This window comes from Stegastes partitus, unplaced genomic scaffold (genome assembly GCF_000690725.1).
Source record: "Stegastes partitus isolate 25-593 unplaced genomic scaffold, Stegastes_partitus-1.0.2 Scaffold46, whole genome shotgun sequence".
Lineage (NCBI taxonomy): Eukaryota > Metazoa > Chordata > Actinopteri > Pomacentridae > Stegastes > Stegastes partitus.
This window is the reverse complement of record NW_007577777.1, coordinates 170,656-184,880: the sequence shown is the minus strand read 5'-3', so window position 1 is coordinate 184,880 and position 14,225 is coordinate 170,656. Positions and strand designations below refer to the sequence as shown.

The window sequence follows — 14,225 nt, the reverse complement described above, 5'->3', positions numbered from 1 at the left end:
GCAACTTTTGTTAGGTATGTTAAACATTAAATCTGTCACCATTTCAGTTTCTCACCAACCCACATCCCAAATAAAACAGAACATAAAACATCAGATTTCAGTAGCTTAAATGAATAGTGCATGAACGGCTTGAACGGTGAAAATTACCTTCAACATCTAACCAACATGTCTCAACTTTGTGTACAATGCCTTTCAAGTCACTCAAGATTTTAGCAAAGGCCTGCCTAGCATGTTTCAGAGGAAAAGCAAATGACACCAAAACATCTTTAAAAGTCCAGCAAAATAACTAAGGCGGTTTATAAGAAGCAATACCTACACCATATGATTTGACAAATACTGTTCATCTTGTTATCTTTGCTTATACGGGTGTTTTAACACCTGTTCACACCTGTCCTTGGTCAAGAGATTGTGTAAAGTTGTTCTAGAAACCCCATTGACATTACAAACAAGCTTTAACAATCCTTTCTTATGACAACAAGGATATAAAACACGTCCATCTGAGAACCACCGTGAAGACCTGTGTATTGTTTGTTTCCTGTTTTGATGCAACATAAAGAGTTCCTTCAATGACCGGTGCTGTTGACAGTGCGGCTCCAAGAGAACAACCAACCACTCAAAATCAATGTTCGTGCAGGTTCAAATGAACAAAAATGGGTGGATGAGGAGGAGGAGGGATGAAGAGGAAGTAAAATTAAAAAAAGGGGGAACCAATCCAAAAATGGCAGAGAGAAGAGGGGGGAGGAGGGGGGACACTGGGAGTGTGAGGGGAAAAAAAAAAAAAACAAGGATGGGAACTGAATCAGCTTCAGATCAGGGAGGGGAGAACAAGTAGGGAACAAAAAGGAGATCCAAGCATAAGTTCAAATCTTTTAAAGGGGAAAGGGTGAGGATGAGTACATCAATTTGCTTCTGAAGGCTTAGGCAGGAGGAAGGGGAAAGGCTTTTCCCTGTGTGGCTGGGTGGAGCAAGAAGCCTTAATCAGGCATGTATGGGCGAAGGTGATCCTCGATGTCTCCCACACCCCAGCAGGTCAGCTGGTCCTGGGGTAAGTACAGGCAGAGGCTGCACAACTTGAAAACTGTGGCCTTGGTTTTAGGAGTCTGCCAGAGTTGGACAGAGAAAATTATTGTTAGTCGGCTGTCTGGTTTCCAGAACGATTACATTAAAACGTCAATGGAGTGACTTACCTGTAAGTGTTGTCTATCCATGAAGAGAAATACAGACTGAGTTGGGTTGTTCATGACCATTCCAGCCTTGTCTTTACGACCCAAAGCATGCAAGCACTGCTTCTCATAGTCTCCATGATGAAATTCAAACTTGGCCTGTAAATACGAGGACAGGCTGGTGAGCCAAGAACTAGATTTTCTTACATCCAGAGTTGGCCTTGACATTACATTCCACTATTTTTTGTATTTGCTCAGTGTGTCATTTGTCAACACCTTTTCACATACGTGCAAAAGTAACTTTGGTGAAGAAACTATATTTAAAAACAAATATGGCAGCCCAGCTTGCAGTTGTTTTGTTATTTTTGCTCCTCTGTGATCTCAAACATGTTCAAACCTGGTTTTAGAGTTTGTTTTAGCCATAGTGCCCCCTCCCTTTAATCTATGCATACAAATACATGGAGAAAGAGTCACATCTGGATCAAAATGACAACAAGCACCAAACATTTACACCTGAGTAATCTGATAAGTGCCCAGTTCTGACCTGAACAGGCCTAAAGGGTTCATCATCGGCCCCCTTCCATCTGGAGAACAGCAGGCAGACAATCTTCTCAATATCGTTGCGTGGCCAAAGGATAAAATCCATTTCCTGTGTGCAGCCTATCACATCCTGTGATGACATGAGAAAGAAAGGACAACACATTAATATGACTTCATGTTCCATTCTTCTTCAGTCCATCCCCTCCTCTGATGGTTTCACTGTCTCACCCTTCGCATTGACTGGTATCGGGGGGCGTGTAGTTGCACCACATCTTTTTGCAGGAGTTCTATCGAACTCTCGAGAGAGTAGCTGGAATCGCGCACACCTCGTAAGATGTTTTCTTCATAGTTGTTGGTCATCACTGGCACCACTTCAGCTACCTCAAAAAGTGCAGACTTCTTCTTCTGGAATGACCAAAAATGAAAAACACATTTTAAGTCTTTGTTTTTGGGAGACTCTTCTAAATGAATGAATGCAATTTTTTAAAAAATCACATGAAAGGATGCAACAAGTGGGATGTACATTTGTGTGTGTTGTGCCCACTGACCTTTTCTTTGAAAACGAAGGCTATATAAATCTTGAAGTCAAACTGATCAGCCAAAGATTCCCTTTTCTTCCGAAGTTGAGCTCGAAGTCGATTTCTTGTTTGATTTCTTCGTGAAGTCGGGTCCCCCATGGTTAGATTTTGATGGTAGTGTCTTCTCCTCTTGTGCAGTATATTTTGGCTACACTCTCTACTTCTGTATTTATACGCTGGATAAAGGATGGAGCTAGCTACCCTTTGCAGAAACAACGCATCAAAACTCTCAGCTAGATCTTCGAAATACTACGAACTGAAAAAGGTCAACAAATCAGAAACAAAACTAAGTCATTTCAAATTATTATTATTTTTTTTTTGTAAAAGGGCAGTGTTGAGGAGGGGAATGGTCAACAAGCTAAGACTACATCTCCTTGATACTTGATCAGAAATCCATGTTTTAAGACATGACTTTCAAGCCAAATGAGCTTCTTTTTTTCTTTTTTCAACCTGCCATCGACAAGGGATTAACAACAGAGATTTAAATGAAACAGCAACTCAAATTTTTCTTCTGTAAATGTTACTGAAATCAATAGAAACGGCTGCTACTACAAAAACCCATACCGGTAATAATTTTATTTAATTTACTTTTTTTTGCTAGTGAGATTGTGGACTACAGCAAGCGGACAAATATTCTATTATTTGGGTCATTTCAAAGTCCCTCATCCATGGCTGTCGTTTTGTGTTTGTTTCTCTGTAGAGACTGCGTTATGTGCGTGTTACAGACGGACTGGGGATACAGACGAACATGGCAGGTAAATACAGATGCCAGGAGATATTGGCACCGGGTAACATCGAAGACTACTGCGAAAGTAACTTGACATTTCCTTGACTTTTACTGCCACTCATTTGGCCCAAGGCCTGCAGCGCCGCCAGTGCTGATAGTCATGATGTGGGCGTATTTTTAGCACACTAGCTAAGGTGAGCTAGCAAGCTAATCTAGGCATTCACTTCCGACACTAACTAGTAGTGAACCAACGATATAGCTACATCTTATCTTCTGAATGATTGGCTTAATCGAGGCCTATGTGTGGTCGGCTAGCTAGCGTACAGTCATCTTTCCACGCGTTTACATTTTCTCGCTGGGTTCAACGTGACTGCCAGTGCTGTGAGAGTCAGGAGACTTGCAGGGTTCACTGACTAACTGTTTCTGCTTGTGCTCAGCATTTTAGCTAGATAGAATTCGCTTCAGTCGTGTCTTGTCAACAACTTCATCGACAAAAAATCAGCCAGGGAATCGATAGCCAACCAACGACAAACGCTGAATGGCGAAATTAACTAAACAAAATCTCCCCCTTTCCGCGTCTGAAGTTTCGAGGTGTTCGCTGCGCTTGTTTTCTTTCTCTTCTTTTTCTTCAGTCGTCACAACCTCCGGCTCGCCCTGCCGCATGCCATGTCAAGATAAATCGACAATCCAGCTGAAATCCTCCGTTCTTTCAGTCGACATGTGGCGTGTTCTGTCTCCCGGCGGGCCCATATTTAACGACGTGTCGTCCAACGTTGTTCCGTTTGGTTTCTTTGTGTGTTTTCGGGCAGCTAATAATGGCACATACGAGCTCGACGGTCCACAGCCTCCCCAAAATGGCTGCACAGTCAACTACAACGCTGTGACGTGTGTTGACATGTGACCGCACGAGGAGGAAAAAAACACAAGAAAAAAAAAGCCTCCTCGTGAGCGGCGCCTTCGTCACGTGACCAAGTGGGCGTATTTAAGCCCCTGGCGCGAGATTCCGCAGAGAGAAAAAAGGCAGAAACAGGAACGAGGTGAAACTGAACCCGCGGTGAGTCGAGATAACTTTTATCTGCTTTAATGTTGATTAAATTATCCTCACAGTTGCTGCTCCCTTAGCATTAGCTAGCATTAAGCTAACTGTAAACGTAGCCTCGGAAATTAGCTTATGTTTCCAATGTTCGCAGTCGTACTTGGGCCTTTTACCGCCACTCTTCACACACATTTGTCGACACTTTTGCTGTTAAACGCCTTTTCAGTCGAATAAAACCATACATATACCGACTTCGTTTCAAATATGTCGTCCCCGTGCAATTAACTGCTGACTAAACTGGCATATTTTGTCTATTTTCTTAAATGTGTGTCGCAACAGTGTGTCCTGACGTTGTGTTAATTATTTCCTCCTCAGGTATCTTGAAAGAAAATGAGTCTCATTGGAAAAGTAAATCGGAGCCAGCAGAAGTCTGATGAGAACACAAAGGTGAGTATTTAACTGATCTTCGGTTTGAAACTCGTGTCCCTGCCATGAGTTAATCAAATGTAGTGTAACTTATCCGTTTAGGCCTGATTGGCACACAAATGCCTTTACTCTGCTTGTCTTGCTATTGTTTGTGTGGCTGGTTTGACCACGTCAGCCATTTTGACACGAAATTAACCATTAATGTCGGTTTTATTTACTCATAACTTGTTAAAAATAAGATGGGGTTGGTTTAACTGTACAGTGGTTTGTGTAGTTTACGTGAATGTTTATTGGCCTTTTCTTTCAGGAAATACACAGTGCCCATGATTTACTATAAAGAGTTTGTTTCAAATGTGTGTATCTATAGGTTGAAGAACATAGATTGCATATTTTAATGCTGGAACAGTGAATTGCTTTAATTTAAATTTCAAACACTACAAATAGTTTTGTGTTTCAGGGCAAACAGTTTGATATGTTACTGATGAAAAATTGTAGTTGATAAATAAAATGAAGCAATTAATGATGGCTAAATCTATTTTGCTGCTTCAGGGTCATGGTAGTGTACATGGTAGCTCACTGATAGCAAACATTAATGTATCTTCACCTGTGCTTTTCATATGATCTTGAGTCAAAATGTCTACTGAAAAAACACCTTTGGGAGCAGATCAAAGGTCAAGCACTGGGTGGAGACTATGCTCTGTTGTGCTGAGTGATGAGATTGTTTAATTGCGTTATCACATGAAAATGAAGTTCTAGTCTTCAGACATTAAGCCCATTATTTTAGCTGGACTAGTGTTGTGGTGTTAAATGCCTTTTGCCATCTAGACAAAGTTTTGTCCTCTACAGGGCTGTTCCTCAAGTACTTACAGGCTCCCCCACAGTACAATCACCAAAAGGTCACCTTTTTATAGGCCTAAAACACACTAACCGTGTTGTGAAGCTCTGGCAAAACATTAACAAACTGGGCTTGTTGGTTGCTCTGTAATGAGCCTTGAAGAGAAACTTTCCCACGGCCGTTGAAAAGAGCTTGTGCCCAGGCCCTGTTAGCACAAATGTGGGCCTGTTGCACATGGCAGCAGTGTTGAGGCACTTCACTTCTGCCCTCTCCCATGGTGACGGTGTAACTAAAGTAAAGTGTGACGTGATGCTAAGCCCCACTGAATAGAGGCTGTGAAAATGAGAACGCAGGTCATGTTAGGTTCCCATGTGACTCAAATCTTGAGTTTCTTAAGACTCATCTGAGAGGGGGAAAGGCTCTCACCCTTTTGTTTTGTTTGACCTTCTAGTTTCTGCCAAATTGTCATGCGTAGATATAAGGTAACAGGCTAACATGTATTTTTAATTCCTTGCAGAGCTTTTTCACACCATCTCAAAAGACAATGGGACCCCCAAGGCAAACCCTGCAGGTCCTCCAACAGTCGGCTGTCAACAAAGGTTTGGGGAGGTCAGCTCAGGTAAGTTGTGGCTTGAGTTTGTTTTTTTGTCCATGGAATGAAACTTGTTCTAGATGTTCATGGGATGGAATAAATGGTCTGTAGCAGCCTGTTTGGAAACAAGCTGGCTTCTAAGCAAATGGATTTTCTTTTAGGCAGAAAAGATCCATCACAAGCGGAAAAATTGGGCAGCAGAACAAACAAGAGGTCCAAAGAGAGTGAAGGTAGAAGTCAAATCCACTCAAACGGAAGTCGCTGACTGTTTACCAGATGGTGTGTCCCATGAAGCATATGAACTTATGGTCAAAGGTAAATATGCTTCCGTACTCTATGTCCTGCCTGGTGGCAGATTTATCTACGCAAACGACTCAGTTTTATCTTGAACTTCTGGTGCCGTTGTAGAAACACCTCCTCCTGCTTACTGGAAAGAGCTCGCCGAGGAGCGACGGAAGGCCTTGTACAATGTTCTACAGGAGAACGAGAAGGTAAGTTAATCACTGAGAGTCTGCTAATGTTTAGCTGTTGGTTGAACTGTTCCCACGCTCCCACTCGCTGACTCAACCTCATCTGGCTCCAGTCCGGCTGGCGTGAATTTTTATGCAACTCTGCACTTAAATGATTGAAATCGGTTTATTCAACTTTAAAAGCAATGGATGGTGCCAATCCTCTAATTATAAACCTAATTTTTATACACAAATAATTGAAATAATACTTAGTTGGCTAGTGTTGGATGAATTATATTCAAGTAGTTTGTTTTGAGGTTTCATTGTCATGGTTGTAATAAACTTGCAGTTTCAAGTGTTTGGTCAATCTTGCTTAATTTGTGTTTTTCTTTTCTTTAAAAAAAAAACAGTTACACAAAGACATTGAGGCCAAAGATGAACAGATATCAAAGCTTCAGAGTGAAAACGAAGAGCTGGAGGAGCTGGCACAGCACGTGCAGTACATGGCTGATATGATCGAGGTAGGCAAACTGGTGTTAGAATTTGAGGCGTGCGGAATATTGGTAGCCAATTATATTGACCAATCAGGAAGAAAATTTTGTATTCCAAAGAAATGTTTTGGGTTGTAATGATGGTTGGAGACTAGAGATGATTCTTAAAACCTGGGTTGTGGGGAGATTGTTCTCTCCTGTCTGCCTTTTATTACTATGAGTATAGAGCAGAATCCACACTTCACTGAAGTTCTCAGTGGACTTGTTTAAGATGAGCACAGCCGGAGCAGAACTGATCAGCAGCACTCACTGCACGATGCACGTCTGTTTATATTGGGTTGACTTGATCTCATCACGTAAACGCAGTCAGCTGGTCTAATTTATCAGCTTATTCTGTTAACTGACTCCAGGTTGTGTGGTTGATGGGATGTCTATCAGCAGCTAAATGGATTCAGACTACACATCACAAAATGTATATTAGCATTGGACTAACCCATTTTGACATATTTAACACAAACGTCTAGAGTGGGATGTGAGGACTCTTAAAATATCTGTACACATGTGAAGCGCTGACAGTTTATCTGTAATGGAAAGCTTTTGTCTTGTATTTCTTTTTATTGTATCTGTGTGAAATAAAGGTTTCACCATGATCATGGGTCAGACAGTCTGTATAGACTTTTAATAGGCTACCCTGTCCTAACTAAGTCGAGGAGGCAGAGTGCAAACTCATTACTGGGTCTGATAACATGTTATTAAATCAGAACTGGATCTAGCAGACGATGACTGTTTGTTGCTTCCTGTACAGACCGACGGCTGCTGGAAGCTGTCAGACTGTACTGCTGCTTTTTGGCTCTGCTGCCTGTCTGCTTTCCAGGCAGGGCGCAGTTAATCTAAAACAAGCTTCTTATCCATGAGTGAATTCCCAGTGACACAGTAAAAGTATCAACCGCTTGCAGAACTTGCAGAACACATGACCTCTGCCTGCAGCAAGTGTTGCATCTCTGATTACGACTCTTGTGCTCACTGTGACATTTAGTTTGCACAATAACTAGATTGTAATCTCACTCTTTTCCTTTGTAGCAGAAAATCTGGTTTTCATTCAAGTCTTGGTGTTTGTATTTGCAGACTCTCTAACCCTCAGTTAATGCCATAAGTCCAGATAGGTGTGTACTAGAGCACAGTGAGGGCTGTCCCTTGATGTAAATTTGAGGTGTGTTGTCTTTCTAGAGGCTGACTGGGAAGGGTCCAGACAATCTGGAGGAGCTGCAGGAGCTTGCCCTTGACATGGGAGGGAATGAGGATGATGAACATGAAGACGACGACGGTGAAGAGGCAGATCAGAGACTCGAAGAGGAGGCCGATTACAGTCAGAGTGATGCAGAGGATGAACACACATCAGACCAGGAACAAGCCGGACCCTCAGGAGAGCAGGACTAACTCACAGCTCTACGTGTCACGGGACTTCATATTTTAACCTGAGCAAGCTTTAACTGCTGTTTGTCGTCCATTTTTAAGTATTTCAAAGGATTTTTTGATGTCGTCGTCACCTGCAGTTCTGTGTTTTTGCATGTTTAAGCGACGGCTTGGTTTTATCCTTTAACAGTGACTTTTAGTGTTTGCTATATTTATGAGGTCTAGTTGAGGTAAGAAGGTATTTAAAACCTCAGGGCCTGTGTGGGCATCATTAATGGAGGACATTTTAACATGTCCCAGTAGGAAACCGTTGGAACTAAATTTACTTTAAATGGATGCTGACAGACAAAACCACAGTTGATCTCCTCACTGTGACAAGTTAAAGTGTTTGAGGTGATTGTGTTCTACAGGAAGTAGTTCATGTTCCAGGTGTAGCAGAGAGCCTTAGTGCTTTGGTTTACACTGTAAAATTACATTTGTGGCACCGCTTTGTAAAGTTTATGTAAAATAAACCTTTTTTTTTATAAAAGAAAAGCATCTTGTGACTAATTCCTAAATGGTTTGTGATCCCCAGGTTTGTCACTCATTACTGTGTATTCGCTTTCAGAACCTCCAGCTTTAGCAAGCTGGTTGTGCTGCTGGATAAAGTGTGCTGATATTTGCTCTGTTTGTTTTCAGCAAACAAACCTGACAGTTGCAACTACACTAGGATGTGAGGACTGTTCACATGAGGAAACAGTACTTTCTTAAACAGACAACAGCATGTCAAAGTGTGTTAACATGACAATGGGTCTAAAACTGACAAACTGCAGCGACTGATCAGAAAGATTTACTAGACTATCATTTAGACCGTCAGTGTGGTTTTGTTGATTACACGTCTCAGGCTCAGTGGTTAGCACTGTTGCCTTGACACTAGAAGATCCCTGGTTAGGGTGCCTGGGATCTTTGCATGTTCTTTGGTGATTCTGAATTGTCCGAGGATGTGAATGTGAGTGCTTGGTTGTCCAAGTGTAGCCCTGTGATGGTGAGGATTAGAGGTATAGATAACGACGGACATCTTAAAAGCAAACATTTTACCTGTTCCCACTACATTTACCTTTATAACTACCATTTAATTCACAAAGGTCAGTGGTTTTGTTTTTTTAGTATTTTTTGAGATGTCTAGATACAAATTTATATAACTGAACTTTTATTTTTTCTGCTCATGTCACAGTCCAGACCTTTTCGAGGGGCCCAAGCCCATAGACCATCAGCATCATGAGGGGCTTTAATGCGCACGCAGCTCTTGACATTTCACGATTTTGAACAGGAATGAGGAATTTCAAGCTTAATTCACTTCTTATACCCAAATTTGAGCCGACTCACTGGGCTTCTCTGAGAAGTCAGAAATTAAGCGTAACATTCAACCACTAAACTAATTTCTGTTCAGGAATGCAAGTAAATAACCGTAATTTGACATCTTAATCAAAAAACAATGTGCTTTATTTTTTTGTAAAACCGTAAATTTGAAAATTCATGGATAATAACATTTTGTTCAACTTGTTAAAGCATCATAAGGTAAAGAAACAACATTCTTTAAGAGGCTGATAATGTGTCTGTGCCTGTCTGAACAACAGTTAGTCCAAGCAGTTATGTCTGAAGTTTAGACAAAAGATGAAAAAGTAAAGTATACGTCCAGCATGGACAGATGTATTGTCGAAATAAAGTTTTCTAAAATATGTGCATTTGAGAAAATATCACCTTGTTTCCTGAGCTGTCTGCTGTCTCTGGGCTTCTACAGACATTGTGGTGATACTGCAGTGATCTACAGTGACTGTCCTGCTGTGTGTCATTGTTGAAGGTTTGGTCGTGTGGCTGTTGTGATGCAGTTAGACTGAATTTTCTTTTAAGAGTCTTTTGAACACTATTAGAAAGTATTTAAATCTAAACATTATAAATTAGAAAATCCAATGCTCGTATTTTGCAGTAACATGCACTTTGCACGATATTTCACACATAAACAAAGATTATCTAGACTAGGGGTGCCCAATCCTGGTCCTCGAGAGCCCCTATCCAGCATGTTTTAGATGTTTCTCTCTTCCAACACACCTGATTGAAATGATCAGCTCATCATCAAGCTCTGCAGAAGCCTGATAACCATCCTGATCATGTGAATCAGGTGTGTTGGAAGAGGGAAACATCTAAAACATGCTGGATAGGGGCTCTCGAGGACCAGGATTGGGCACCCCTGATCTAGACAATGACGACCAAAAAGAATCTTTAAAATTCTTTCTTTGCTCCTACATATCTGTGAAATCCAGCAGAGCACAGAGTTAATAGTGTAGCGTTCAGTGTAGGTCCTATAGACATGGTGCTTATTTAACTCGAGCCATCACCATATCTGAGTTTTATCATTATCGTGACCAAAAGGATTCAAAACAACTATATTCTTATGATACAGTAATAACAAAAAATCATTAAAAAATTTTCAAGTTAATTTTGTGTTTTTTTTTCTTTTTGGTCCGGGTATGAGCGGAGGGTGTCCATCAGATAACAACTGGGTCCGGATTGTTTATATTACGTGTATTAACATGATATCAGTATAAAACTTTTAAAATATTACTCATCATCAATACCATGAAATCCACAAAGACAGTGCTAACAAAAAAACAAAAAAAACAAAAATCCACAATATATTTACCATTTTAATTATGCAAAAATAAACTTTATTGCAACTTTTGATGAGCAGAAGAAATACTGCTAACCACGATGGAGAAGTATGCAACCAGATGGATCAGTACTGAAGCGAGTGACCACAGAGATGGATAGATTTCAGTTTCAGCAAAGTGTACCAAGTTATTCTTAAAACCAGTCTCTAAATAATTAAACGTGCACATTTTGCCAACTTTGTGGTGATTAGGAATCGAACAGCCCATGAATTAACTTATAACACTGGTCAACTGCAAGTTCGTAAAAAAAGAAAAGAAAAAGAAATCAGACGCTTGAGTGAGTGGGTGAATTACTCGATCAAAATACTGCAATGCTATTCACATCATGGAAGAAAGAAAATGAACTGCTGCTTAAAATTTGGACCATGTTTTGCAAAAAAAAAAAAAGGCTGTATAGAAAAAAAGGAACACCATCTTTAGCTTTTAGTAATAACGTCACACATTTACAGATTATGATACAAAAAAATGAAAAAAAAAATACATTTCATAAAAATACTACCACTTGTTTTTTAATCAATATGGCTTTTTGGACTGTGCAGTTACAACCGAATGTAACAAGATCCATATATTGTGGATTTGTCTTCTTTTTTTTTTTTATTCTTTTAAGTTGTGCTTCTAAAGACAGGCCTGAGCGTTCAGGCCAAAATGCAGATGTTGTATTGAAAATACATTCTCCTTGATGAGCTCTTATTAAAAGACCATTTTAAAATCAGATTTTCCTTTGGTTACAGTAAATCTTCTAGGTAATAAAGTAACATCTCTAATATATAAATGTCCCACTATTTTGGGGACCTTTTTAGGGAAAACAAAATCTATACTACTATTAGCAAATCTTCTCCAAAATAATAATTAATCTATTATAATTAATTCAAAATAATTTCCAATTAAGCATGAGATCAGTTGCATGGTAAAAACACAGAGGCCTTGTTTTTTGTTTTTTTTTCTTTTTTAAAACGAAAGACAATATTTCAAATACTAGACCTGAAAATAGAACATAAATATACAATTAATTTACATAACAATGTCATCTGCACTACTACAGTATAACTCCAAAGAATATTAGAATTACAAGGAGTAAATAATAAATAGGATTTGTGAACATTACGTGGTGAATTTTACGTCGTCGCACCGGACTCAGTAGTTAAAGGTGGAACTAGACGCTCCCCTTGGGCCAGTTTTCCGACACTACAGTCCGGATGCAGGAAAACAAAACCCGAGACGTACCAAAAAAACTTCATTCTGCAGCTTCTCACAATAAAAGCTTCGTTTCTAATTCTGCGTTTAGCTCACGTACGAATGTGCAGTTAGCCAAATCCGCGGCTACATCAATCCTCGGCCTCTCTGTACAGTCACTGTGCATTCTCACAAGCTCCCTAACTTATTGCCCTCCTGCTCACCTGGTTGGGAAAAAAAAACATTTACAAAAGAGTATTTGAGGAATCCGCCCGCTCCATCCATTTCAAGGCTCAAAAGGTCACAAAAACTGACGATATGAAACGGGCTCCTCGTGTCAGCTGGGTGCAAAAGAATCACATATGTACAGAAAAATTGCACTTGTTAAACTGCGAGTGTGAGAAAACTCGGACGCTGACTGCTGAGCAGGTGAACCTCGGGCCCTGTGCTGACCGTGTTTCTTTCCTCTTCACAAGAAGACTGTAAACTGCTCGGGGCTTTCTAAACTCACTTTCGAAGCCAAACACACAACCTTTCAAACCATACAAGAATCCCTGAAACTCAAATGGAACGTACTAGAAAACAGAACTTAAATTACATGAGCACATATGTTACACCGGCTGTGTAAAATATGCCATATTTACAGGCCTTACAACAGTGCAAAAAATCTTCTGAAAGCGCCAGAAAACATTTCGAATGCGAAAACCACCAACTAAAACGTGTGTTACAGTGATTATACAGAGATCATAGTAATATTGCGTGACACCGTAACAATCGAGGTGATGGTTAATCGGTGAGTAAGTGATAACGAGTGTTGTTGTGCAGTGGCGAGCTTGTTAACGCAGAGGAGGGGGTGAAGACGCGATTCCCGCAGTCTTTGGAGCAGCTTTCAGCGGCTTCGTGCTTTCCAGTTTAACTCAACGTGACCGGTCCTGCCTGGCTCAGAAAGCAGGGTGAGAAAAAGAGGGGAGGAAGGGGAAGTGTCCAAACTGAAGGGTGACGGTGAGACAAGAAGTGTTTATGCAGGAGGGGTACAGGTTATGTGTCCAAAACAGTTTGTCTGCTGTTAGTTCTCTTCTAGGAGGCAGTATCAGTGAGAACAGTGATTAATAGCGGCGCTGTGAAAAACAAAATCGTCTTTGCTGGAAAAGCAGATCGACAAACAGATCGGCCACCGGCAGCCCTGTGAGGTGTGCGGAGTGGTGGGTTAAGCTGGAGGAGGTCGTCCTCGGAGGTCGGGCTTAGGGATGCAGTCTGGTGTGTTTTTCAGCGGCGCGGTGGCTCAGAAGGCAGTGGTGACGGCGTTTCCCCGCCGGGTGCCCAGACGGATCATCTCCCCCGGCACCGTGTCCAGCTGCTCGTACGCCAGCCGACCCTCCTCACCTGCAACAGGGTTGATCAGGTTAGAAATAAGGTTCCTTCAAGCAGTTTTTCCTGTGAGGACAAGTCATTTACTGCTCCTCAGATAGCAGCAGTGTCTCTACAGTGAAAATATTAGAAATGATGAAAAAAAAAAAAGATCTGTTGAGCTGAGAAACGGCGACACTTCACCACCACAAGGTCAGGCCAACATGCTTCAAGTTTGAATTCAAACATAGTTTTAAGATGGTTAATTCAGTGTTCAGTGCAGACTATCAGCACTGGAAACAGCAGGCTTTGAGGAAAGACAGACGCATTTTTCTTGGCATGACACTGAGCACACTGCATTATTTTAACCTTCTCAACCTCAAAACCTGCCAGCAGGTTTGAAAGGCATGTTTTCTTTACTACATTGCCAGAATCACACTAATACTCATAGCCATAAACTGTAAAAACACAAAGAATCATCTAATTTAGAATTTTCCAACAGTCCCTGAACTACTCATTTGTGAGACGCTGTTGATATCTTGATATTACTTTAAAATTGCTTCATTCTACATGTCTTTTTTTTTTTTTAAATATGCTGAAAAATGTTTGCTTTAGTCAGATTATTTACAAAACAAAGAAAATCTTCACTCCTCGCTGCAACTAGCGACTCAGTTCTGGGACTTTCTGACTGAGCTGCAGGTTGTGTTTACGAATTAAAAATGTAAGTAGCAAAATATCTACAGCATA

At 40.8% G+C, this 14,225-nt stretch overlaps 3 protein-coding genes across 4 annotated transcripts in view; 1 reads left to right on the top strand and 2 right to left on the bottom strand.

Moving 5' to 3' along the window:
* Nucleotides 1-815: 815 nt before the first annotated feature.
* Nucleotides 816-3,877, bottom strand: cunh6orf62 (chromosome unknown C6orf62 homolog). Its single transcript, XM_008306428.1, has 5 exons — nt 2,252-3,877; nt 1,932-2,108; nt 1,708-1,833; nt 1,188-1,322; nt 816-1,100 (listed from the first exon to the last, which is right to left on the bottom strand). The coding sequence occupies exons 1-5, from the start codon at nt 2,378-2,380 to the stop codon at nt 975-977; spliced, it is 693 nt and encodes a 230-aa protein (XP_008304650.1). The 5' UTR covers nt 2,381-3,877; the 3' UTR covers nt 816-974.
* A 128-nt stretch (nt 3,878-4,005) lies between these two features.
* gmnn (geminin DNA replication inhibitor) lies at nt 4,006-8,784 on the top strand. Its single transcript, XM_008306393.1, has 7 exons — nt 4,006-4,062; nt 4,420-4,491; nt 5,823-5,924; nt 6,059-6,212; nt 6,306-6,388; nt 6,757-6,867; nt 8,065-8,784. The coding sequence occupies exons 2-7, from the start codon at nt 4,435-4,437 to the stop codon at nt 8,272-8,274; spliced, it is 717 nt and encodes a 238-aa protein (XP_008304615.1). The 5' UTR covers nt 4,006-4,062; nt 4,420-4,434; the 3' UTR covers nt 8,275-8,784.
* A 2,148-nt stretch (nt 8,785-10,932) lies between these two features.
* The window catches only part of ripor2 (RHO family interacting cell polarization regulator 2), a 75,765-nt gene continuing 72,472 nt past the window's right edge, over nt 10,933-14,225 (bottom strand). For both annotated transcript variants that reach the window (XM_008306376.1, XM_008306383.1), the window contains exon 22: nt 10,933-13,514. In XM_008306376.1, the coding sequence (XP_008304598.1) occupies nt 13,414-13,514 (101 nt within the window). In that variant the 3' untranslated portion in view covers nt 10,933-13,413. The remainder of the gene's footprint in view (nt 13,515-14,225) is intronic.